This window comes from Spinacia oleracea, chromosome 1 (assembly GCF_020520425.1).
Source record: "Spinacia oleracea cultivar Varoflay chromosome 1, BTI_SOV_V1, whole genome shotgun sequence".
In the NCBI taxonomy this organism is placed as follows: domain Eukaryota; kingdom Viridiplantae; phylum Streptophyta; class Magnoliopsida; order Caryophyllales; family Amaranthaceae; genus Spinacia; species Spinacia oleracea.
In genome coordinates this window covers 133,547,665-133,573,229 of record NC_079487.1, presented here as the reverse complement: position 1 = coordinate 133,573,229, position 25,565 = coordinate 133,547,665, and the positions used below count along the sequence as shown (strand labels likewise).

General features: G+C 32.7%; 1 protein-coding gene across 1 annotated transcript; it reads right to left on the bottom strand.

The window, feature by feature from the left end:
• Positions 1-5,561: 5,561 nt before the first annotated feature.
• On the bottom strand, positions 5,562-7,383 carry LOC110792698 (ethylene-responsive transcription factor ESR1-like). The gene has a single exon (XM_021997517.2). It carries the CDS (start codon positions 7,288-7,290, stop codon positions 6,061-6,063), a length of 1,230 nt encoding a protein of 409 aa, XP_021853209.2. The 5' UTR covers positions 7,291-7,383; the 3' UTR covers positions 5,562-6,060.
• Between the last annotated feature and the right edge of the window lie 18,182 nt (positions 7,384-25,565).

The following is a 25,565-nucleotide window of genomic DNA, read 5'->3' as shown; positions in this document are numbered from 1 at the left end:
ATAAACTTTTTATGTATGGAAACCAATTTTAGTTTATAAATTATGGCAATAATAGATACGACGTAATGATAATTATTCTAAATTGTTAATATTGTAGTCAAATCGCTATATTAATAATGAAAAAAATACTCAATATTTTGGTCAAATTGCCTTATTAGCATTTTAAATATGCATATTAGATGAATAAATTTAAACGAGTATGTTAAAAATGTTATAACTATGCAGTAGTTTGGGAGATATTCAGTTACATATTTTGAGGAAAAAAATTATCAAAATCCGTGCGTGCACGGGATATAATCTAGTTAATTATAATGGTGTGTTTGATATATAATCGGTTGTTTCTTTGATATTTATTTATATTCTTCAAATATCAATGTGCAATTAATTATAATGATGCTTGATATATATATATTATCGTTTTTCTTTGACGTAGATATGGATATTCCACCTTGTATTATATATGTTGCATCATGGTGTAAAGTGGGTGTTAATTTTTCTTACTCCCTTCGTCCCTAAAAGATTGTCACATTGCAACTTTTTGGGTCAAACTTTAAAAACTTTGACCATTAATTCTCATTAGGCTATAAGAAATAATATAGTCATATTGGGTCTTGTTAGATTCATTTTAATGTATATTTTCGGAATATCAACTTTTTATGAATTTTATGCGTGTATAATTAGAGATATTTGTGTTTTAAATCGTCTCTTGGAGACCATGAAAAGTCAAAATGGAGCGATCTTTAGAGACGGGGGGAGTATCTTGAAGGTCAAGCGAAGATTGTCAATGACTTTCCTAATAATGTTAGAGCACTACAATAGGACATTTATAGCTGATGATGCATTATTTTGAAGATCTCCAACGTAACAAATATATTTTGTAGAAAGCAAGAACATATTGCTGTAAGTTTAATTTTGGAGTTAAAATGTTAGAAACTCATAAGTAATAAGGACCTATGTACGTTATTGAAGTTATTGAGTAAATGACCTAAGTTTTATATTTTTTCGCTCCAGTGAGTTAAACTTGGGTCAACTAGCTAGTTTGCCGGATTGTTAATCTTAAGTCCCAATTGGTATATAAATAAGAGCGAGATCCTGATTAGTGATTTATGTAAAAACTTAAGTCTCAATCTTGCACTTAACTCTACTAAAGTATGTGCGTTTGTAAATGTTTAAACTTGCACGAAGTTAGCATAATACAATAAACTTATCTTTCCTAAAATAAGAGAAAATTCAAACGTGCCTAAAAACTACTCCCTCCGTTTCTTTTTGTTTGTTATGTATTTTTTTAGGTTGTTTCACAATGTTTGTTACGTGGGAAAATAATTCCTTTTATAAATTTATTATACTATCATTTTTTTGTGCCAGTTTTTAATTTTAATTTGTCCAATTTTTGCAACTCATTAAATTTCTTTACAATTTTTCAAGTATGTTAAGTTAGCAATTTCTGTGCTTTTCCATTATTGGTTCATTTGATAAATAAAACAATTTTATTGGTTGTTGTAGTGATTAGTGGATTGAGATTTTCTTGGGTTTATTTTTTTTAATATAAATGATGAAATCTAAAACATTTAAAATAAAAATTAAAAACATCTTTATTAATTGTTAATAACTTGCAAAAATCTAAACGTAAAAAAAAAAAAAGAAAAAAAAAAGAATGGAGTAGCTAAGTTCGATCAATTAAAGTAGGAGTTGAAATGCACGGGCGGATGAACAACAATAATGGTGTATGAAAAAGGTGTTAGAGTAGTAGCAGCAAAATTTAAGAAAGTGAAGCAAATTGTCTGCAAAATGAAAGCCAAAAAATAATGAGAAAAGTGACAAATTTAATGGTTGCTGATTTTATTTTTCTTCGGGTCGGTTGAAATTTGACGTTAAAACCAACCTCAAATTGCAACAACTCACTTTTTGAACCTTCAAAAATGTGGAGCTACTGGACGTAGTAGGGAGTGTAGGAGTATTACTTTCTGTGAGAAGAAGAAACTAGAAAGACATAAATCCAACAATATCCCCAGAAAAGACTGTAAAAAATATAAACAATGACATTGAAAACCGTTGTTATTTTTAACCCTACAAACAGTAACAGTAATTTTTAACAGTGTCCACTTTGAAATGTGTACCAATTATCAAAATCTACCCCGGCCTTAAAAAGGTCTTTTTATTTCCTCCAATCCTTTCCCTCCTTCTGTTCTTGTAAAGCTGCTTCAACTTTTATGCTCCCATCTTACCAAAGTCAATACTCTTTTTGGTGTTATGTTATATGCACTCTGTTCGGATTCGGGTTCGGGTTCGGGTTCGGGTACGGTTCGAAGTTTGAGTTCAAGTTTAAAAGTCGCATATATATACTTGTACATTTGTATTGTTAAATTTTACTTCGAGTCTTAATGTCGGAGGAGAGTCTGACCACATATAAGTTTAACATTATATTCATCATAAAATCAATTGGTGATAAAATAAACGGGCAAAGTACGTAGCTCACCGAGCTAGCCGCTCCTCTCTCTCTCATCTTTCTCTCTTCTCTCTCATCTTTTAGGGTTTCAGTTTCTTTGGCCGTTTAGGTCGAAAGTAGTCTAATTTCTTCGAAAATTAGACTATTTCCGACCCTTTTTCTTGTTTTTTCATTGATTTCTTTTCATGTTTGTCTTGTTTGGTTTCTTTTCTGTTGATTTATTCCCAATTTATTCTTGGGTTGTTCCTAATTTATTTGGGTTACCCTAAAGTTTTATACTACCTCCGTTTCATAAAGTTCTTTACAGTTACTATTTGCACGAACTCCAATGCAATATTTAACTACTTATATATCCAATTTCATATGTGAAAAAATTATAAAAAGTTGATATTCTGAAAATGAATAACGAGACCAATCTAACAAGATCTTACATGTAACATTTTGATGTACTACGTATATAATAGTGGGAATTTACGTACAAAGTTTTCATACTTTGGACACATTTTTCAAAGCGTAAAGAACTTTGTGAAACGGAGGTAGTAGGTTATTGATAATTTTTTTAGGGTTTCAATAATTGGGAAGGATATTTGTTTCATACTACAAGTTTAGGGGTTTATCATCAACTCGTCAATTAAAACAATTCGTGCGCAAAATTCGAAAATAGCACACCATTCTAATATTTAGTCACCCTCCCTATCCTTTTTTCCACGTGTGCAATTAGTCCAATTACCCTCATATGTGGGATATTGTTATTAACACGTACTACCTCTGTTTCAGAAAGTTCTTTACAGTTACTATTTGCACGAACTCCAATGCAATATTTAACTACTAATATATCCAATTTCGTATGTGAAAAATTTTATAAAATTTGATATTCTGAAAATACATACCGAGACCAATCTAACAAGATCTTACATGTAACGTTTTGATGTATATAATAGTGAGAATTTACGGTCAAACTTTTCATATTTTGGACACATATTTCAAAGCGTAAAGAACTTTCAGAAACGGAGGAAGTAATTCGTATTAAACTAGCTTGGTAAAAAAAAAAAAAAAAAAGAGTATACTAGAAAGAAATGTACTCCGTAACAAGGAAAATGATCTTGCTAATTTGCTAAAGTATACTGCGTAATAGATACGCAAATCACCCCCCTTCAAAAAAAATATATATGCAAATTACCTACTTTAAAACACTCTTATTGATGAGATTTAAGTGTCCTCGTAGACAGGACGTGTGGTGAATCATAGTGATACTCTACGTTGATTTAATTTCCTTTCCAACATTTAAAATACTACGTAGTATACTAAACATGCTCTAAGATTTTTTCCATTAATCAAGTAATATTTCCTCCGTCTTTTAATAATCGCAACGTTTGGACTTTTGTGACTATTCATATAATCTACTTTGACTATTCGTAGTGTTTTCTATATAAGATAAAACATAGTCATGTGGGATCTTGTTAGATTCGTCTCAATGTGTATTTTTAAAATATCAACTTTTTATAATTTTTGCATAAAGATAATTTAAGATATAAATGATCAAAATTGTGCATCGGCATGCGTAAAACTAACAAATGTTGCGAGTATTAAAAGACGGAGGAAGTATAATCTATTCCTATAACTACAAGTCTACAAGCTTAAAGAATTAACGAATTATTGCTCTTCAAAAACTTAATTATTTATGATCACCGAACACTATTGTCAATGTAGGCTCGAATTTGTCAATTGTTAGTAAGGAGAAATTACGCACGGACTATGATTTTACCGAACTGGTTGGACTACAAAACATACCGTAAGTTTGTCAATGAATTTAAGTTTTCGCTCTCCACTAGCATTTTAAAGTTTTGTAATCGACACTTGTACTTCCTATAATGCTAGTACCATTATTCTATTAACCGTCAATTCAGACAAATGGATCGGATTTCGGTGGGGTTCATCCGCTCGGGTTGAAATAAGTTCATTTTGCTAACAGGTCTGATCGGATCGGGTTCAAAAATTAATGGGTGAGGTCGGTTCAAGTTGATTAGCAAGGTTTCATATTCGTTTGGTTCCTATTGGATCAAATTATAATCAGGCCGGGTTGTAGTCAGATTAGGTCGGGTTGTAAAATTTAGCCAGATTATATTGTAATAGGTTCATAACATATTGGGTCGGGTTTATCGGATAACGGTCTAAATGGGTCGGGCTTAACAAGTTTAGTCGGTTTGCATCAGGTCCAGACTCACATCGGTTCGATTCTTATCGGTTCGGATTCTTACAGTGTGAATCAGGAATCGAGTTGTACTTCGGATCAGGTCAGTTCGACCATTTACAAATTATAAAATTACAATATATAAGTTATTACTAAAATCACAAATTTCAATACTTTTATAAAATATGATATTGAGACCTTAATTGAGGGACAAGGGCGATAACTAACTTTTAAAGTGTTACTAATTTAAGACCAGTAGCGAGATAATTAAACAAGTTACTGGCTATGTACGGTTCTGATTAAACGGCTTACATGTTGAAAATGTCCAGGTAAAACGATATAATTAAACGGGTTTTTCCAGAGTTGAAACCGCTCGGATTGAAACCGATCAGGTCATTAACGGATTTTTGATCTATCCAGTTCCAGTTGAAACGGATCAGGTTGTGTTTCGGATCTTAACCTGGTTACATTTTTGGGTCGATTCGAGTTAAGGTTAAATATAATTGGTTTTAGTAGAGTTTCCTCCACCTCGCGGGTTATTAACAGATCAGGTTATAAACCATCGAACCAACCCAACGGATTTCACAATTTGGGTTGAGAATTGACCGCTCTAATTGACAACATCCTTAAAAAGGGCAAACAAAAGCATGTATCTAGTTGCACGTAATTCATTTGCATTTATATTAAAGTTGTATCGATATTAATGCAAATAAATACAATGGTACGTTGTTTAATTTCTTATTTCTAGCTACAAATTCATCAACATATAATAACTGAATTTTCTGAGAAACACATAATTCTTATGCTATAGCAAGAGATCGAGGACCATACTACAAATGTGCGTTACGGAGTAATTAAATTCTAATTTTTCAGACTATCAAATACGAGTACGTAGTCTAGTAGCAATTAACTCGAACAAGTTAATTTTCCTTCGCAAAGAGAATTTTATAACATAATGTAGCTACACTATATACATCAAAGAACAAGAAAATACAATTATATCTTGTAATAATCGAATCTATAGTTCCATTCTATACATGCCGGAATTATTTCCAGAAGAGGAAATTTGACCTACAAACCCTAATTTGAAGAACAAAGCATAAAAAAGTTTGCAATAATACTCCGATTCGTATTATAATGAAAATATTTCCAAAAACGGACATTTGACCTAGAAACCCTAATATCGATCATAAACGGGTTTCCCAAAACCCGGAAACCATGTAATACTACTATAATTAGTTAATTACTACGCTAAACAAGAACTACTAGTACGTGTTGTTCTACTTTTACTACATACAGTAAACCATAGTTTAGAATTGGAAAGGGTCCAAATTAATTATTTTGGTACATACGTTTACCAAGGCCTAGGTACATGCTTAATTAATTTAAAGTAACAAAATAAAGAGTCCAAATTAATTACTAATCAATGGCCAAGGCATTTAGCACCTCGAGGTGCAGCAAGCATATTGTAGAGCTCGTTGTACTGGAATAGACCACCAATATGACGATCATCCAACATCATTGCCTCATTGTACTGATACTGTGGGAGCCCAATCATTTCATAATTCCCTCCTCCTCCGCCGCCGCCGCCGCCGCCGATTACTCCGCCAAGAGCTGCCGTCATACTTCCTTGAAACGGCACCGTATCAAACCCTCCACCACTAACGCCGCCACCTCCACCTCCACCTCCACCGCCGCCAATGTTGTAGTAATTAGCATCAAAGCAAACCCCAAAATTGTCATTTTGAGTATTGTTATCAGGAGTAATACATGATGGGTGCTCAGTGTAAGACTTGGTGGGGTTGCGCTTTGGGAAATATTTCTCTATGATTTCTTCTAGAAGACCCGATGTTTCTGACGGTTCAGATGGAAAGAAATCCATCATGTCATCTTTCTGATGATAATCATCGTCGTTTTCATGATTAACGGCTGATGATGATGAAGAAGATGAAGGAGGGAGGAGCATAAGGCTGTTACCATGGGGTGAAGAGGAGGGGAACAAATCACTAAACTTGTTACAATTCATATTATTGTTGTTGTTCCTCTGTAACGCGGGTGCAGGGGATTCATCACTGAACCCCATCATCATCCCACAATTCCCATCATCAGAACCGTTTATCATCATCATCATGACATGATTATTTTGATGGTGATTTTGGGTGATTTGAGCTGAGTTAAGCCACTCCACAAAAGTAGGATTATTTGGAGGGCTAGGATTAACTTTTGTGGACTTAATGGACGGGTGAGATTTCTTCTTAGAAGCAGGGGAGTTTAAAAAAGGAGGTAACGGAGGAGGGTACATAATGTCATGATCAGAAAGAAGTGACGGACCGTAAGTGAAATTAGTACGTGCCTTACTCCCACGCATGGCACGTGCAGCACAGTCGTAAGCACACGCCGCTTCCTCGGCGGTGTCGTAGGTGCCGAGCCAGCGGCGTTCCTTGGATTGCGGGTCACGTATTTCAGCTGCGTAACGGCCCCATGGCCTACGACGTACGCCGCGGTACCTCGTAGTCTTGGCCGTGGCGGTGGCGGTGGTGGTGGCGGTGGGTTCAGCTAGTTTTTCAATAGGGTTGTGATGATGATGATGATCAACAAAAGAGTGGGTGTAGGAAGTAGTGAAATGGTTGTGGTGTTTGAATTGTTGTTCCATGTTGTTTTGGTTCTTAAAGAAGGGAATTTAATGGAATGTTTTAGAAAAAAGAGAAGAATTGGAACTTGGAAGTGAGAGTGTAATGGTAGGGGAACATATGTAGATAGGCATGCATGCATGTATATATAGGCCTAGGGGGAGGGCGTGGGGAGGGGTTTTGTAATTGGTTTATGATTTTAATTTTGGGAATTTGATTAAAAATAAATAAAAATAGAATGATCTAAAATGTAAGTATATAAGGAAATGATCCAACATTGCATTAATTGTTTTGTTACTTTTCTAGTCTACTAGGTATATGTTTTTGTTAGCAATTGTTTATGTTTGAAGTTTTTCTTTTCATATTTGTAGCATTGTTAACAAAAGAATGTGAAAAGTATGTGTGTTCTATCAATAGTGTCATTATATGCAAGAATTTATCACTTATTAGTTACTACCAAGTACCAACCCTCCTTGTGTCTTGTTGGCATATATAGATCATTCATTTGGATGCTCGGAACAAGAGTTCAAGCAAAGACGGAGAAGGGAAATTAACCAAAAAAAATATCACTATCGGAGTAGCTCCTGATAACACAAGTGACAACGCTTTAGTACTAATTAGTAATGGTACTTTATCCGTCCTTAAAAGATTGTCCATTTGACTTTTTATGGTCTCCAAAACACAACTTAAAATGTAAATATCTCTAATTCAATTCTACACGGGTAAAAGTTATAAAAAGTTGATATTCCATAATTACTTTTATGTAAATCTATCTAACATATATAGTTAACCAAACCGAATGAACAATCCAATGAGTGACCAGAAAATTATTTTAAAAAATAGATAGCCTGAAAAAACTTGAGCATAACTGAGTTAGTCAAATAGTTTGAATCGACTACAATTTTGATAAATGGGCTTCTAGTATTAGTCTACTTACCATGTTCTTATTTCAATTAACATCCATACTCACCTTGAATTATTACTATTAATTAACAATAGACTAATATTAGAAGTTTATTTATCAATATTATTTAAATTTGTTATCAACTTAAAAAGTTATAAATAATACAGAAGTAAAATAAAAAAGGGAAAAAATTAATATTGATTCATCTTTCTTCCAATAATACATTATGTAGTTTAATGTGGTACTTGAATAATTTTTTATGTCATTTTTATCTTAGTTTCCTAAAAAAATAATGCAATTTTTTAAAAAAAGTAGAAAAAATTTTGGCTAATTAGAAATCATGATCAAAGTTTTTAAAGTTTTACCCAAAGAATTTGAATGGAGCAATCTTTAAGGGACGGAAGGAGTAAGGCTTTGCATACCTGTTTAGTACTCTATAGTCTGTAATACACATGTTTTCTCTTTTTAAGAACGTTTTAACGTCTCTTAGGAATTCCCCTCTTGGGGAGAGTTCAAGCTATTTGAAAAAAATATTACTTGAAACGTTAATATCTTCAATTACAGATAAGAAAAAAATTATAAAAAATTGATATTTAAATAATATTTATTAGACGAATTAATAAGACCTCACACGAATATGTCTTTTCTTAAGTATTAATCACAAAAGAAAGTCAAAAGAGCTTGTATTAATAGTGTCAAAAACCTCAATTGTGTCATGTAATTAAAAACGAAGGAGTAACTTTTTATGTTCAAATTTAAAAGAAAGTATATACTCGTATCTGAGTGGTGGTGAGGGAGATTTGATGAATCTTATTATGGTGCATTATATTTACCCGATTCACTTTTTTCTTGAACTAATCAAAACATAGTTTAGTTGTAAATTATATTTGGTCAACACTTTTTTTTTTCATTGACATATCTTATTTAAAGTTATTTTTCTTGAAATAAGTACAAATAAGGTGAACACAGTAAAGCATACTTACATTAATTTATCTTACGACACTACAAGAAATTGTACCATTAACGACAGGAAATCCCGTCGCGAAAGACCAATAAACATTGATTAATGACGAGATTTCATGTCGTGAACCCGTCATAAAAGGGTTTGTCGTTAATGGAAAATTCCGTCCTTAATCCGTCATAAAAGACATTTGCGACGTTGTTCCCTTCTTTGTTTGGTTGTTATCCTCTTCGCCAAAGTATTTTGTGACGAATTTTTTGACTCGTCATTATTAGATTGTCATAAAAAATACAAATTTTTGTAGTACGATGTACAATATGTTCCATATTTATTTAAATTAAAATAAATTGAGGATAAAATAAGCAAGGACATACGTGGTACTCGTAGTACTTGTATTAGATATTTAGATGTATATACAGATTGAGAGTAGAGCTGTCAAAACGGTTACTCGAGTCGGGTCCGGGTCTGGTTATCTCGGGTCTCGGGTTATGATCTGGTCGGGTTGTGTCCGGTCATTTTATCATCGGGTGCAGGTCGGGTTCAGGTCGGGTTCGGTCAGGTTGAAAATTTGTCGGGTTATTTTTCCGTTTCGGTATAAATCGGGTTCGGTTCGGGTTCGGGTCGGGTCTTTTTCTAGTCGGGTACAATTACGGGTTCGAGTCTTAACGAGTCGGGTCAAGTTCGGATCGGATAATTACCGGGTCGGTTAAAAGTCAGGTCGGGTTCACTATCGTGCACGAGTTAATACCGGGTGAGATAGCTATCAGGTCTAGTCAAGTTTTAACCTTATAATTAACTATTATAAATTTGGTTAAATTTGGTTTAACGCTTTTCAATTGTTCTAGATTAGGTAATTATAAAAAATAATATTAACTTGATTTAAGTTATTATTTAATTAGTCAATGAAAAATCGGGTTGTCAACATGTCGCGTAAATTCAGGTAACGGGTTGTCACGATTGAGTCAATAACAGGTTTCACCGGGTTATAATCGGTTTCGGGTGGACATCGGGTCGGGTGTTGAATCGGGTTCGGGTCATTATTCGATCGGGTAAGCTCACTCAATTTTGTTATCGGTTATATTTCGATCGGATGTCAGATTCGGCCGGGTCCGGGTCATGCATTAGCAGGTCGAAATCGGTCATCGGTTTTAACGGGTTGGATACGGTCAGGTTACGGGTTTCTTATTTTAACAAAATATCGGGTCTCGAGTCGGGTCCGAATCCTTAAAAATACAAGTCGATTCAGATGAGTTTTTCGAATCGGATCAAATTTTGACAGCTCTAATTGAGAGGACAAAAGCCGAAACATCAAAACCAAAATAAGGAGAAGTTGATCAGGGAATTAATTTCGGAATTCTACTGTAGTTGTGCACGCGGTAATATGGAGAATTGCGATAATTAATTGAACAAAAAAAAAAGAATGATTGCATTTTGGTGAGGAGTTAATACAACTACGAGTACTGTTCAATGACAGCTGCATTTTATTGAAACAGCAGTAAATGTGTTTTACTGTTTCGAACGGTTATTGTTTAAGCAAAATACGCCGTACATTATAAAAGGTGCATTTGCAATTGTTTCTCGAGGTCAACTTTAAAACTCGGATCATATTACATGTACACCTAGTTTACAAGGTATCTTGTACACCATGTTTTTTTATTGGTTAAAATAATATTTTTATTGTCTTTCTTTCTCATTTTTTAGTGTATTTGATGATGTGTCAACAAATTAATGGTGGTGTTCAAGAAAATTTTGTACACTAGGTGTACATGTAGCATTTTCCTTAAAACTCGGATTATACAAATATATTTCACAACTCAACACTCATATGTTAAGTTTATTCTCAGCACTCGGATTAGCCTTTTAATCATAGCGTATAAGTTTATTCTCTAATAACCAGGTCTGATTAGATCCATAAGTTTCAAACAGATTCTATCAGAACTAATCAGTTCTAATGAATTCGTTCAGGTTTTAATTCGACGAAGTGAATGCCCTCTTTGTTTTTTGTTTTTTTTTTGGTGCGAATGAGCCACAAGGGCGGGAATGAGAATCGATCCCAGGATCACCTAGAACTGGGATGGAAGCTCTAACCAACTGAGCTATCCATCACTCTCAAGAATGCCCTCTTTGTTAGATTGCTGTTACAGAGTATGAACGATGGTAAGTCCACTGGTCATGACATATATTCACCACAACAAAAATAATTCACGAGAAGTAGATTCTAACAAACTTACTCAACTTTTTACAAGGACGGTAATTAAATAATTTTTCATAAGTTAAAATTAATTTTAGTTTTTTTTTTTGACATAAATAATTTTAGTTATTTCATTGAATTCATGAGTTTTGTTTTTATTTCACGAGAATGCCCTCCCAAATTGTAATGTTTGAGTATTTCATTGACACATACTTAATTTTTTGCCCGGGTATGGAGATATCACAAACAGTAACAGTTTGTTAAAATCCATGATCGAATTACCTAGTTTACAATAAGAACATCCTCAACAATGAAAAAAGAAAAATTAAGAAAACTTCAAAAAAATATACTGAGCAAAAGAAGAAAGAAAAAAGAAAAAAGGGGAAAAACTCAAAGCTGCAAACACGTCAATTCTTCGATAGCAAAAGCTGGGAAAGTCATTGAATTCTATATCCTCTGACGGGATCTCCTATTTGTCCCTATAAATCTTTTATGCACTTGTTTCTTTTATGAAGAATTACCTAATTTCCTTCTTATTTTACGATGTACTCTCTTTATATTTTAAAAATATATACACTTTGACCGATATACAGTTTGACGAGAGTGAGTTGATTTTATTAAAATAAGATAAAAGCGAGATAGTAGATAAATTATTTATTATAGTAAAAAAATGATGCGAATAAGTGTGAGGACCGAGGATCCCAAGCAAGAGAAAAATCTAATATTATATATATAAAGGAGGCATATTTGCTGAATTATTAGAGCGCCACATAGGATTACTAATGGTTTCGGCCAATGAAAAATAAGATTTCTAATTTATTGTTGAATTAAAAAAATCGATTGCCACGTAGATAATTAATTAGGTGAATATTTTAATTAATTAATTACTAATATATACAATTCCATCTAAAATCAAACACTATAATAATTAAAAAAATAAATCTAAAATAAAATTCATCCAAAATTAAACACTAATCTAAAATAAAATAAATAAAATAAAATTCAATTTAAAAATCAAACATTAATCCAATAAGCATATTTGCTGAATTATTAGAGCGCCGCGTAGGATTACTAATGGTTTCGGCCAATGAAAAATAAGTTCTACTTTATTTTTGAATAAAAAAAAATCGATTGTCGCTTAGATAATTAAATAGGTGCCACATAGATATTTTAATTAATTAATTACTAATATATACAACTCCATCAAACACTCTAATAATTAAAAAAATAAATCTAAAATAAAATTCAATGCAAAATCAAAAACTATTCTAATCTAATACCAAATATATAAAATTGGTTTTACCAAAAAAAAAAAAATATAAAATTGGTATATACATAAGAGTTTTATTTAAACTTAACCATTTAATAGAAACCGTGCATCGCACGGGCTAAAATCTAGTATTAATATAACTGAAAATGAATACAAAAACATGTCAAAAAAAAGAAAAGTTTATCACTTTTTCTTTTTAAATACGAAAGGAGTACTCACTACAGATTAGTAGGTGTATGAGTAAGTTCTCCTAGTTCCAGATAAATTGAAATCATGTACTTCAGTAATATATGGCCATAACTTTTAATCACGCTTTATAAGGTTACTCAATCAGTACCAATCAAGTTTAATGTACTTCACACTACGAGAAATTGTATCATTAACGACGGGAAAGGGCAATGATCGTTGATTAGTGACAAGATTTCATGTTGCGAACCCGTCATAAAAGGGGGCCGTCGTTAATGGGAAATCCTGTCGTTAACCGGTCGTAAAAGACAACGGTTGTTCTCGTATTTGTCTGGTTGTTAGCCCCGTCACAAAACCCGTCGCAAAAATTTACGACGAAATTTTTAACCCGTCGTAATTAGGTTATCATTAAAGATACATATTCTTGTAGTCTCAGTTCTTATAAGTTCATGTGCTCATCAAATAAAGAGAACATACTCTAACGACCCGTTTGGTAGCCGGTAATAAATGGTGGGAATGAGAATAAATCTAGGTGTTATTTGACAAGAAAATAACATCATGATGTCCATGGTAATGAAATTTCATCTCAAACTTGATGTTTTTCTTCATAAATTTGCATTCTCACCTAATACCGGCCACTCCCCAAAGGGTAATGGATGGTAATGCAAATTTATGAAGAAAAATAGATTCTTTTGAGTGAACTAGCATTACAATGGGAATGAATATTGATTTTCCTTATAAATTTACATATAAATTCATTCTCATTGACACAATTTATGGCCGGATACCAAACGTGCCCTAAAGCCTTTAAGAGACATGTGAGAATAACAACTTTTACTCCGTTGTGTATGAACTCGTGAAATACTCACAACTCATAATATACTCCCTCCGTCCCGGAATACTCGCAACGTTTTGACTTAACACGCTTGCCAATGCACAACTTTGACCACCAATATCTTTAACTACATATTATAAAAAGTTATATAAAAAATTTAATTTTGAAAATATATATTAAGATAAAACCAACAATACATTATATACTAACATTTGTTTTCATATACTTGAAATAAAATAGGGTCAAAGTGAAGTATGTGAATAGTGCAAAAAGTCAAACTGTTTCGAGTATTATGGGACGGAGGGAGTACTTTATATGTTCCGTAAAGATTATCCCATTTGTCAATGGAGTTTATTTTACAAAGACTAATTTGTCTGTTTATTAACATACCAATCTGTATTAGGTTTAAGGGTGTACGTCCTGTTGTTTTTAGGCTGGGAAGGAGAAATTATTATATGCTCACTGTTTCCATCACTATCCTTAATCCATATGGTTTATAAGTTCATTTGTGGTTACTAAAATATAATTATGTTTTTACATTTTTTTTATTGTTAATTATCTCATTTATATCATTATTATATCAAATTTAACTATACTTCCTTGATATCTGTGACGATCAACATAATAATTAGTCAAAATTTCCTCCTCCATACGTATTTTTTTTTCATTTAAACGAAAAATAAACGACTTTATTTCTTGAAGTCACATCACACACAAATTGTAGGTTAGCAAATAGCAACGACACCCCCTATGATCCTTTCCCAATTTCTCGCTCAAAAGTACAAAAAATGAATAAATTAAAATCCTTAAAATTTGCCCTTCTCCATACTTCAGTTCTTCAAGTACAAACAAACCCTTAAATAATTAAACCCTTTATTTATTTATTTTCTTCCATTTTATTTTATTTAATGTTATTGAATATAGTTAGTCAACTACCCATATGGCCATACATAGGCTGAAGAACCCACCAAAATCCTTGAAGTAAATTTAATTGTTGAAGCCCTATAATTTGAGACAAGTCCATGTGAAAACATTAAATTTCAAACCTTTTTTCTATGACCATGTTTTATTTTAGTAAAATCTTAAACAAACATTAAAAAAACAAAACATAAAAGCAACAAAAAAGACAAGGCAAAACAAAAGAATTGCCCAAAAGAATGGCATGAAAATGGTAGTGGGTTTGAGAAGAAGAATGAAAAAGAAGGCAAAGAAGGAGAAACAAAAACTGAGCGCCGCCAGTATGTCAAAATTTGTAATCATCATTTTTCTGGATTTTGGAACGTAATCACACGTATATTTAGACATTTCACCTGCGTTTTCTGCACGCCACTTCCAACAATGTCTCTATCTCTCTTTCCCCTCAATTCTTAGCTTTTCTATGTGTCATTATCGAGACTTTGTAACCAAGATTTGCTCACTCAAAAGAGGCATATCATTTCCATAACTACGTGTTCTCTTCGCCTGAAATTAGACGGATCAAGACGAGCCCGGCCCGTCTCCGTCGGCCCGACCCATCCAATTTTTGCGGGTTTGAGCAGAATTTTCCAGGCCCCGTCCGAAAATTTTATTTTTTTGGCGGGTTAGGAAAACACAAAAACACACTTTTTAGTTATAAACTTGGCCCGGCCCGAAAATACCCCAAAAGCCCGGTATTCTATCAAAATTTGTGCCCAATGATTATTTTAACTAATAAAATTCATTGGAGCATTTTATATATCACACTTTTCTATTGGGACATTAAAAATTTCTCATATTCCCAATATCAGATTTTTTATAAAAGTGAAAACATTATAAATAAACGTAATTTTCCTTGCTTAAATAAAAAAATTAGAGGAGCATCAATGCACATTAATTAGAATTTAATAAACGTGCAAAAGGTCAAACGTAAAGAACAAAAAGAAACGGATGGAGTAATTCCATTTTCACAATAAAACAAAATAGTTGTAACAATTTGAGCCAATGGAATTTAAGGAATAAAAATGTCAACTCATTAATCTATCCAAAATTAAACCAACCAATGAGATTACAAGGTCTTTTATTGATAAACCAATAGAATTATAAGGTTAAAATTACAAAGAGGAGATTGAAAAGGAAAGAAAATGAATGAGAATATCATTTTGGAACACCTTAAAAGGAAATGGAAAAAACATTAAGATACAGAGGGATCTATATTCACTTTCAATTATCTAAACTTAACTGAACTTATTTCATCTACTTAATTATAACATTAAGAATTTGATGGGACCTTGATAAATTTTGAAATGTGCACGGTTGAAGTGCAAATAAAATCGACTTGGCCTAAATAAGTTGTCTTGTAAATTTAAATTGACCGAAATTGATTTACTTTAATTTTTTGGGACAAACTAACTTTTGATGAACTTAAGCCTTAAATTCGACACAACCCGAACTTGATCGAATTACTATCGATCCCGACCGCACCTACTACAAACATTTGAGTCTCCGTGAATAGAAATAAACCTCGAGCTTGGATGGACCGGGTCGGGCTGACCCATGCCTAACCTGTTAAACATGCGTTGTGCCACTATGAAATTTTCATACAGAATTTCTAATACATAACATGTATCTCTAACTCGTGTACTATCCTATTACATGTGTTTATACAATATGATAATACTCAAAAAATAGTACCATTAACGACGTGATATCCCGTCGTTAAAGGTCAATAATCATTGATTAATGACGGAATTTTCTGTCGTAAACCCGTTATAAAAGGGGGCCGTCGTTAATGGAAAATCCCATCGTAAATGACATTTATAACGGTTGTTCCCGTCTTTATTTGGTTGTTAACACCGTTACAAAAGACTTTTTGATAAAATTTTGTCCCAACATAATTAAGTCGTCGTTAAAAATTCAAATTCTTATGGTGCGCATTCAAACTAAATTTCACTTAAATTAACGTCTGGGCAATACCATGGAGTTAGTCGTTTATCAAATCCTCAATATGAATTGTGGAAAAGTCTTGATGACAAGACAAAATATATAAGGTCATTGATTAGCAAATCGGATGTCATCAAATACACATACTGTATGTCTCAGTTCATGTCTCTTAAAAGTCCAATATTTCTACTCCTTTTTGCTATTTTTATACATTTATTTAATGTCATTTTAAGATTGATCTTAAGTTATTCCCATTGAATTAATATTTAATAAATTACATAACAACCAGTAAAAAAAATATCTTTGTTCTGACTAAATTGTCCCCAAACCTGAATTTATATATATTTTTTTAGGTTAAACAAGTTTGTACCCATAATAAGCATCCCTAGGTTTCCCTAAACTGCAAAATTTGCTGAAACTCCCGGCAATAAAGCCTGTCATAACTTTGATATTTACTCTTTCAGTCACTTTTCATGCACATTGGTAAATTTTGGAAGATGAAAATGTACAGAGTATTATTATCTCTTATTTTGACTTTTATGTTTGTCAACAAGTAAGTAATTGAATTATCCCCTCAAAAAAAAAAGTAATTGAATTATTGATACTTCGCATTTTTCTAAATCATAATAAGAACTCCACAATAATTATACACTATATAAAAATTGATAATTGGAAATATATCAAAATGAATCTAATACATGGCGAGAGTTGATTAGGTTTTTCTTTATGTATAAATCATTACCGTACTGATCAAAATGGAATATATAAATAGTATAACAAGCTAAAGGGTATATATTTAAACGGCGGAAAGGAAAAAGTACTTGAATTAATAAACTTGTACAAATACAAGGGGGTGTTTTTTGTGTGAATGAGCCGCAACTCATTAGGATAGTACTCCGTATAAATTATAAATAGGGGAGGAAGATTTGAAAACGAGACTTATTGACTTATTGTACATTTATTCACATGCAAATCCTCATTATTAACGCTAATTTTGACACAAAAATAAATTCATTTAGCACACCACTATGACACCATTTCCGTATTTACTTTACTCACAAGATGATGCCAAAATCAATATTAATTTGTCAAAATAATTTCTATTATTAACAAGTAGACTAATTAAGATATTACTGGTTACAGACAAGTAAGATAAGCGAGGAGTTATATTTTGTATATATTATTTGTAAAAGGTTGAGATAATTTATAACAAGTCATGATGTTGATCCATGTATTAGTTATTTTATCTGACGAGATAAATTTAAGATTTTGTTTTTTTATGTTTGGCTTTAATGGATGCATTCATGCATATGGGGGTAAATTCTACACCTTCATGTGGTTTTCCTTTTCTTAGTTTAACTCTAGATGTTGCAATTACAAAAATCATGTTGTGTACAAGGGATCATTATTAAAACAACTAGCTTTTAATCTGTTTTGCGCACGGGCTATATTTTAGGAAACTCAATTAAAAAAAATGTTAAATTAACATATCAAAATGATAAAGGTATAAATGTATAATACCTCACTAAAAACTTTCACTAATAATTTTGATAGTACGTAGGCAAACTAAAATTTCCAAGATATATTGGGTGGAAGAATTACTTTTATGGAATATATTATGAGCTCCCACAAGAACACAAATACATTCTTAGTTTAGGAGTATATTTTTTTATCCAAGGGGGTTTTAGAAAATGAGAATAAGAGAAATATGCTAGTACGGAATAACTAAGTTAAGCATATGTATTATTTGGATTAACTAAAGAAATCACAAATCTTCAATATGCTAAGAAATTCACCATTGTTGTTGGTTGGATTACAAACTATGTTTCAGTTACCAAGTATACATGAAGTTTCGCACCCTATCCTTTGCATCACAATCAAGAAAACTACCAAAAAGTTAAATGACCTAAGAATTAAGAGTTGTTGATCAAGCTAACCAAACGTAACATGTCAAAATTCTGGGAAATATCAAAGACTAAACCATTTTTTAAAACTCGAAATTATGCTTATAGAGTTAGGGGTGTGGTAGTAATAGATGTCATACAGATTTCAAAACAAAAATGCATCCATATTTGTCGTTTTTTAAGTCGTTTGTAAAAGAACTTGAAATATGATGACGATTGAGGCAAGTTAGGCAACGGGATGCAAAGAAGATGGACCGTTGATTTAAATGGGCTAAAATAATGAGTATAATAATAACGTTAACTAATATCAACCTCATTAGAAGAAATATTTTTCCAGAAAACAATGTGGTGGGCATGAATTAGAAGTTCATAACATAATTTTAACTTCCACCCACCTATAGGAATGTCAGTCTATAAAAATATGTAAACATGTAGGTTTAATAAATAATCAAATTCATTAACGCGAGAATTATAACCATCTGAAACGTTTCTCATTCTTGATTCACCATAACCGCCAATGTATTAATCAATGTCTCTAATTAAATTGTTCTAAACGGTTAAACTAAAATTGGAAAGGGAATGATGAAATGTCGAGGTGACTTATTAATTTATTATGCACTAAATGAAGAATTTAATATGTATTCTTGGCCACGTGTCTTCTAAGTGGTGATGATTATGTGTCCTCCACGTGTCTTCAAAATGGTATTGCTTACGTGTCCTTAAAATGGAGTTGGTTTTCTTTTTTAAATACTAGGTATTGATAATGTGCATATATACTAGCTAATTTGGAATAAAATGAGTATATGTGACAAAATACGTAGTTGCACTACAAGAATTTGTATCTTTAATGACAATCTAATAACGACGGATCAAAAATCCCGTCGTAAAAGCCTTTTGCGACGGGGCTAACAACCAAAAAAGACGGGAACAACCGCCGCAAATGTCTTTTACGACGAGTTAACGATGAGATTTTCCATTAACGACGGCCCCTTTTATGACGGGTTCGCGACACAAAATCTCGTCATTAATCAACGATTATTGGCCTTTACTGACGGGATTTCCCGTAGTTAATGTTACGACTATGTATTCTGTAGTACCACTATTTTTTTTTTTAATGAAGAATTATGTTGATATGCGTTAGTGTGACAAGTAAATAAAGAAAGTTCGAGCATAGACCGACTTCAAATATAATCCGAAAATGCAATAAGCCAATAATGTCGAGGAAAATTTGGTAATATATATTAATCCAAACTTTGGCCGGTTTTCTTTTAATAATTCCACCTACGACATATTTTTTAATAATCCAACTTTTACTACCCAACGACTTTTATTGAGTTTAAGTGATCGATAGTCGGTGAAAAAGTCATCGAGATGGTGATGAATTAATGATGATGACTAAATATATCGAGAGAGAGTACTGTCACGTAGGGACATATTACCGCCTCCAATAGGTTTATGACATGTTGGGCCCAATAAAAGTCGTTGGGTAGTAAATGTGAGATTAGTCGTAAGTGGGCTTAATAAAAGAAAATTGACCAAAAATTGGATTAATATTACCAAATTTTCCTAATGTTGAGATGAGTTATAAAATAGAAAACAGTAAAATTAAAAACAATGTCGGGGAAATATGAAAGAGATCGAAGATACAATAACAGTAGTATAATTAAGAAAGCTCATGTTGCTTTCAATGTTACAATCAATTCCATACCACGCGTGTAACCCTACTTTTTCTCTAGGGTTTCTGATTATTTATTTTCAGCATTTAATTCATAATTATATTTTCAGCATTTATTTTCAGTATTGTATTGTTTTTCAATGGTCTTTTAGCAACAAAATTAAGTCAAATGTATACTACATTATCTATATTATTAAAGGCGTTTTTAAAGAAGTTTATGTGTTATGTGGCGCGGTGCAAAAATTTAATTAGAAATGGAGCATGTATAAGGCTTGTACCATTACAAGAATTTGTATCTTTAACGACAATCTAATTACGACGGGTCAAAAATTCCGTCTCAAAAGGCTTTTGCGACGGGGCTAACAACCAAACAAAGAGGGGAACAACCGTCATAAATGTCTTTTACGACGGATTAACGACGGGATTTTCATTAACGACGACCCCTTTTATGACGGGTTCGCGACATGAAATTCCGTCATTAATCAACGATTATTGGCCTTTAACGACGGGATTTCCGTTGTTAATGATACAATTTTTTGTAGTGATACCCATACCCGCAATCTCACATTTAAATAATGAAGTTTTTACCACTGAACTATAACATGCTATATGCTACCTACTCCGTCTGTTTATGTTCTTTCTGTTTGGAATATTTTTGTGAGACAAAAAAAGTCAAATTAGGAAGAACAAATAGAGATGGAGAGAGTTTCATTTCAAAAAAATACTACTCGTAATAAATATAATGAAAAGGGGATTAGTTGATTGATAATATTTTCAAATAAAAATAATATAAATGTTACTAATGCAGTAACCTCGGCCGTCGCCCGCAACTAAAAACTAGTATATAATTGATAAAGAGATTGTTTATAATTATTCCATAACGTGCGATACAAAAGGCAACAACTTAATACTTCATACGTACTCCGTAGTATATAAGAAAAAAAGAAAAAACTGAATGCTCCTTAAGACAAGACCTCATCAGTAGATAATTTATATTTAATTCGTAACCAACTGAATGCTCCATAGTCCATACAATAGCACCAATACAGAATAACACCCCAACCTCATGAAGTCTGTGTTAGAAGTAACTTGTGTTCAAGATGCAAGTAAATTTTATTGGTACTTATTAATTTGATATTGGTATTGATTAATGCGATATTAGTTTACTACTTCGTAATATACTAATAAGTAGTACCAAAAGAGTCCTTTGCATTCTTCATACTGCCATACTCTTTGTGGGTACTCAAAAAATTGTATCGAATGACTTATGACATATTTGATCACAAGCCATTTGATTTTTTATTTTATTTTTTGATGGGGTGGGGTGGGGTGGGGGGAATTAGAGAACACCCAACTTTCCCATAACAAATTAAAATAATGAAAATAGCATGTAAAAAAGTTACTATCTTTCGATGGAGATAATTTCAAATTAGACCAATGTGATCATAATATAAAAATTGCGCGCTCAAAATTAAGAAATTTGACCTGTATATTTTCTTAAAAAACAAAAATCAAGATGGTCAATTCAGAATATAGGAAGATTTTTTATTTTTTTGTACTTCTGAAATCTCTTATCACGTAAATTAATAGTAATTTAAAATGATGAAAATAACATGTAGTAACAAATTTACAATCTTAGATGAATTCCACGGAGACTTGTCACATTAGATCAATACGATCTTATGATAATATTGCTCAAAAGTAAGAAATTTTACCTATTTATCTAGTGATAATATTGCTCAAAGTCACGGTGGAAAATTAATTAATCTAAATAAAGGAAGTATGAAATTTACTAAGAAGTGGTCGACAACTGATAAGCCAATTCATTTTTCTTAATCATATGCAAAACCAGAAGTAATTAAGCATTTTACTCGAGTTTTTGACAAGTATTATGGAGTACTTTGCTATGACGGAAGCAAACAATATACTCCGTAATTAAGAATGCAATATAAAAATATAAAGATTTAACGTGATTCACTATATCTATATGTGAGGAGATAAATTTTTTATTAATCTTGAGAAAATGAAGAGTACATATTACTCCGTACATAATACCACTAGGCATGATCTCAACTTCTCAAGAGTTTAAAGAGTATTATGTAACTATACATCTCCTCCAAATCGTAAAGTGAACGACCCGCATCGAACTATCTTTCTCCAATTAGATAAAAGTTAGACAATTAACATATTTTGAAAATATTTCTTAACATAACCCAACAACTATTAATACAGTGACATTAGTTTTACATGTTAATATTAAAGTATGGTAAAAATTTAAAAAGTCAATTTGATGCATTTTTTTTTTTTTTTCAAGGTAAGATGAATAGCCCTATCCGGGTTAATTGGAATCCCGCACGGGTTAGCAAGCTAGACACTTTGAGAGTGAGGGGAGTGACAAGGGGAACCCTCCCTCAAAGTGCCCATAATGGGGATTGAACCCCCCAACCTTTTGGTTGAAAAGTGGAATCCTTTCCACTAAACCAAGACACACTTGGTTAATTTGATGCATATTATAAAGCGGATCTATTAAACTGATTAAAGTACCCGTGTATGCGTATCAGCCTATGTAGCAAACATCAATACGGAGTATCAATTAGAAATTACTCCGTAGCTAATTAGCTGTTAATCTCCTACCGGCTACCACTATTGAAGATTTCCAGCTTCCCGTGTGAACAATTGACTTTAAAATTTGCATGGAAGACCCTGAACTGTCCTTCGTGTCGAATCCACGTACCTTAACCTAAATAGTACTAATTCATTACTTGTTTCTTGTCATGCCAAAATATTTACAAGGGTTGCAAGGCATGACTAAAATCCAGGTATCGTGTTGTGCCTGAACCTAATTTCACTCAATTTAACATGAGTTACGTTGTTTTGTTTTTGCCAAAAGAACACGGTTTGAACCCGTCCGACAATCCGCGGACATCGTGCCTTTGTCGGCTGTTGTTTTTTGATGATGAGCCGTGTCGTGCCGTGCCATGTCTCAGGCCAACCTGACCCAATGCGATCTTTAAATATTGGGCATGAGTTGGGTACATTTGATGTTAAAGTCCTTGCAACAAAACTTGAATGGAGTATGTATATGAGGTGATTTGCGTTTCCTTATTAATTTGCATTGAATTCGCTGAAGGCACAATACTTAACCCCGAAAGTCCTCATTCTAATCTTATTATTGCAAACAACATATCAAACCATTCTATCATCCACCCCGGAGCATATTAGATGTAACCGGATGTACCGTACATCTCTCACATTTTCTCTTCATACGTGAGGAGAAAATATAATAAAAATACCCTTGAGTACACAATGCACCTAATAATTTTCATCCATCCCCTGCTCTTGTAATTATTCTTACACACAAACAGAAATGAAAATGGAGACATTTCGAGTCGTAATTCACTAATCCGAATTCAAACATAGTACAAAAAGTTCTCAATAAAATATTTAAATTTGTATTGATGTTTAGGGTACTTTTAGTACAATTTCATATTTCTATTGCTAATTGATTTTTTTTGGGTAATTTATTGCTCAATGACCCTATATTAACCTTTTGGGTTCTTTTGGTTTGGTTTGTGTTGTTAGGTTGGGTTAATGTATGTCTAGTGGGTATATGGGCCGGAAGTTTTTGGTAATAGGCCCACTTTTGTAAAGAACAAGTATTTGGCATAACGCATAAGCCACTAGTAATATACGAAGTACTTCGTAAAAGTGTTAAAAAAAAGGATTTTGTTTTCTCTCTCTTGACAAATTGGTGGGGGTTGTTGTAACTTGTAAGTAAGGTTTTTGAAATGGAGATATCAGATACGGAGTATGTGACTGCAATTTCTTGGACGGGAGGAGAATTTGGGTAAGTTGGTCCGGTGGGTCGGTCAAAACAAATTGCAACTTCAGGGTTTTGTTTGGAACGGTTGAACCGTTGAACAATAGAAACAAGAAAACGAGGTTGCTTTGTGCAACTCAATTCTTTTTATTAATTAATTTTAAGCATGTGTGTTACACGGTTTGATGTTAATATTTTTGTTTAGAAACTTAAATTTACTTCGTATGGTACTATATAAATAAGATAATACTCCCTCCGTCTCTTTTTGTTTTTTTACGTTAGGTATTTTTCACGCGTTTTAACGATTAATTAATTTGCATCGGGATTCCTCAATTTTTTTATTTAAACAAGATAAATTACGTTTATTTATAATGTTTTCACTTTTATCAAAAATTTTATATTGGGAAATGAGAAAAATTTAATGTCCCAATGGAAAAGTGTGAAAAATTTAATGTCCCAATGAATTTAATTGGTTAAAATAATAATTGGACACAAATTTTGATAGAATAATAAGTCATTTATGTGATAATATAAAAGAAAATGTAAAGAACATTTTGAAATACCCAAAAAGGAAAACGTAAAAAACAAAAAGAGACGGAGGGAGTAGTTTTTAGATCAGAAAGAATCAGACTAGACTGGATCAGAAATTAGAAAAATAAGACCAAATCAAATCAAACTAGATGAACAGAACTAAGCCTCATACAAGAAGAGGATAACGAATCCTGGGCGGATTACAATTTCACTAACAATATTATTCAGTCTAAAGATCCAGCTATCAAGAATGGTTCTACTGCTCTCAGAATTTGGGCACCTCCTCAGAACTTGTATTTTAAGCTAAACACTGATGGATCTTGGTTGGATATCAACAATGCTGGAGGAGGGGGAGTTATCAGATGCAGCAAAGGTATCTGGCAGATTAGCTTCTCCACTCATTTTAGCAGCATAGGTGCTGCCTCTGCTGAGCTCACTGCAATCAAGGAAGGCCTCCTCATTGCCTGGGAAAGGAAGATCACTCACCTAAATTAGAAACTGATGATGAAGCCCTTAAGTTCATGCTGAAACACCCACGGAATTACAAAGATCACCAGCTTTCTTCGATCATCACTGATATTACTTCACTTCTGCAAATAAACTGGGTTATTTTTCTATCTTTCATGTTAAGAGAGATTTGAATAAGATTGCTCATGGACTTGCTGAGATTGGGAGACAGATGAAGTCAGTGAAGGTGTACCATTTCCAACCTCCCCCAAATTTGGTTAATGATTATGAGATGGAGATGGTTCTGGAGGATGAAGGTACCACTTAGCTCTTCTGACTGGTTCAGGAAGCAGTGTATAAAGCAGAATGTCAATGTGTCTAACTTCCTTTATTTTGCTTGTCTATATATTAACTTTTGCTAGCCTAGTTCTAACATGAGCTTTTGTGCCAGTATTAGTTTTTTGAGATGGCACATCTACTACCCTTAGGCTCTTTTATATGTTCCAAAACTCTAGAGGTCTAATTCTCATTTGGTAATATATTTTCTATTTCTGCATTAAAAATAATAAAAAAAGAGGATAACGCCACACAAGCACACAACAATGTAAAAGTATCTACGACAAGTAACAACACACTAAACACATCCCTTCACGGCTCACACAGTCACACCTAGGGG

Coding starts and splice junctions, on each gene's coding strand:
- LOC110792698 (XM_021997517.2), bottom strand. CDS start 7,290: ATGGAACAACAATTCAAACACCACAACCATTTCACTACTTCCTACACC.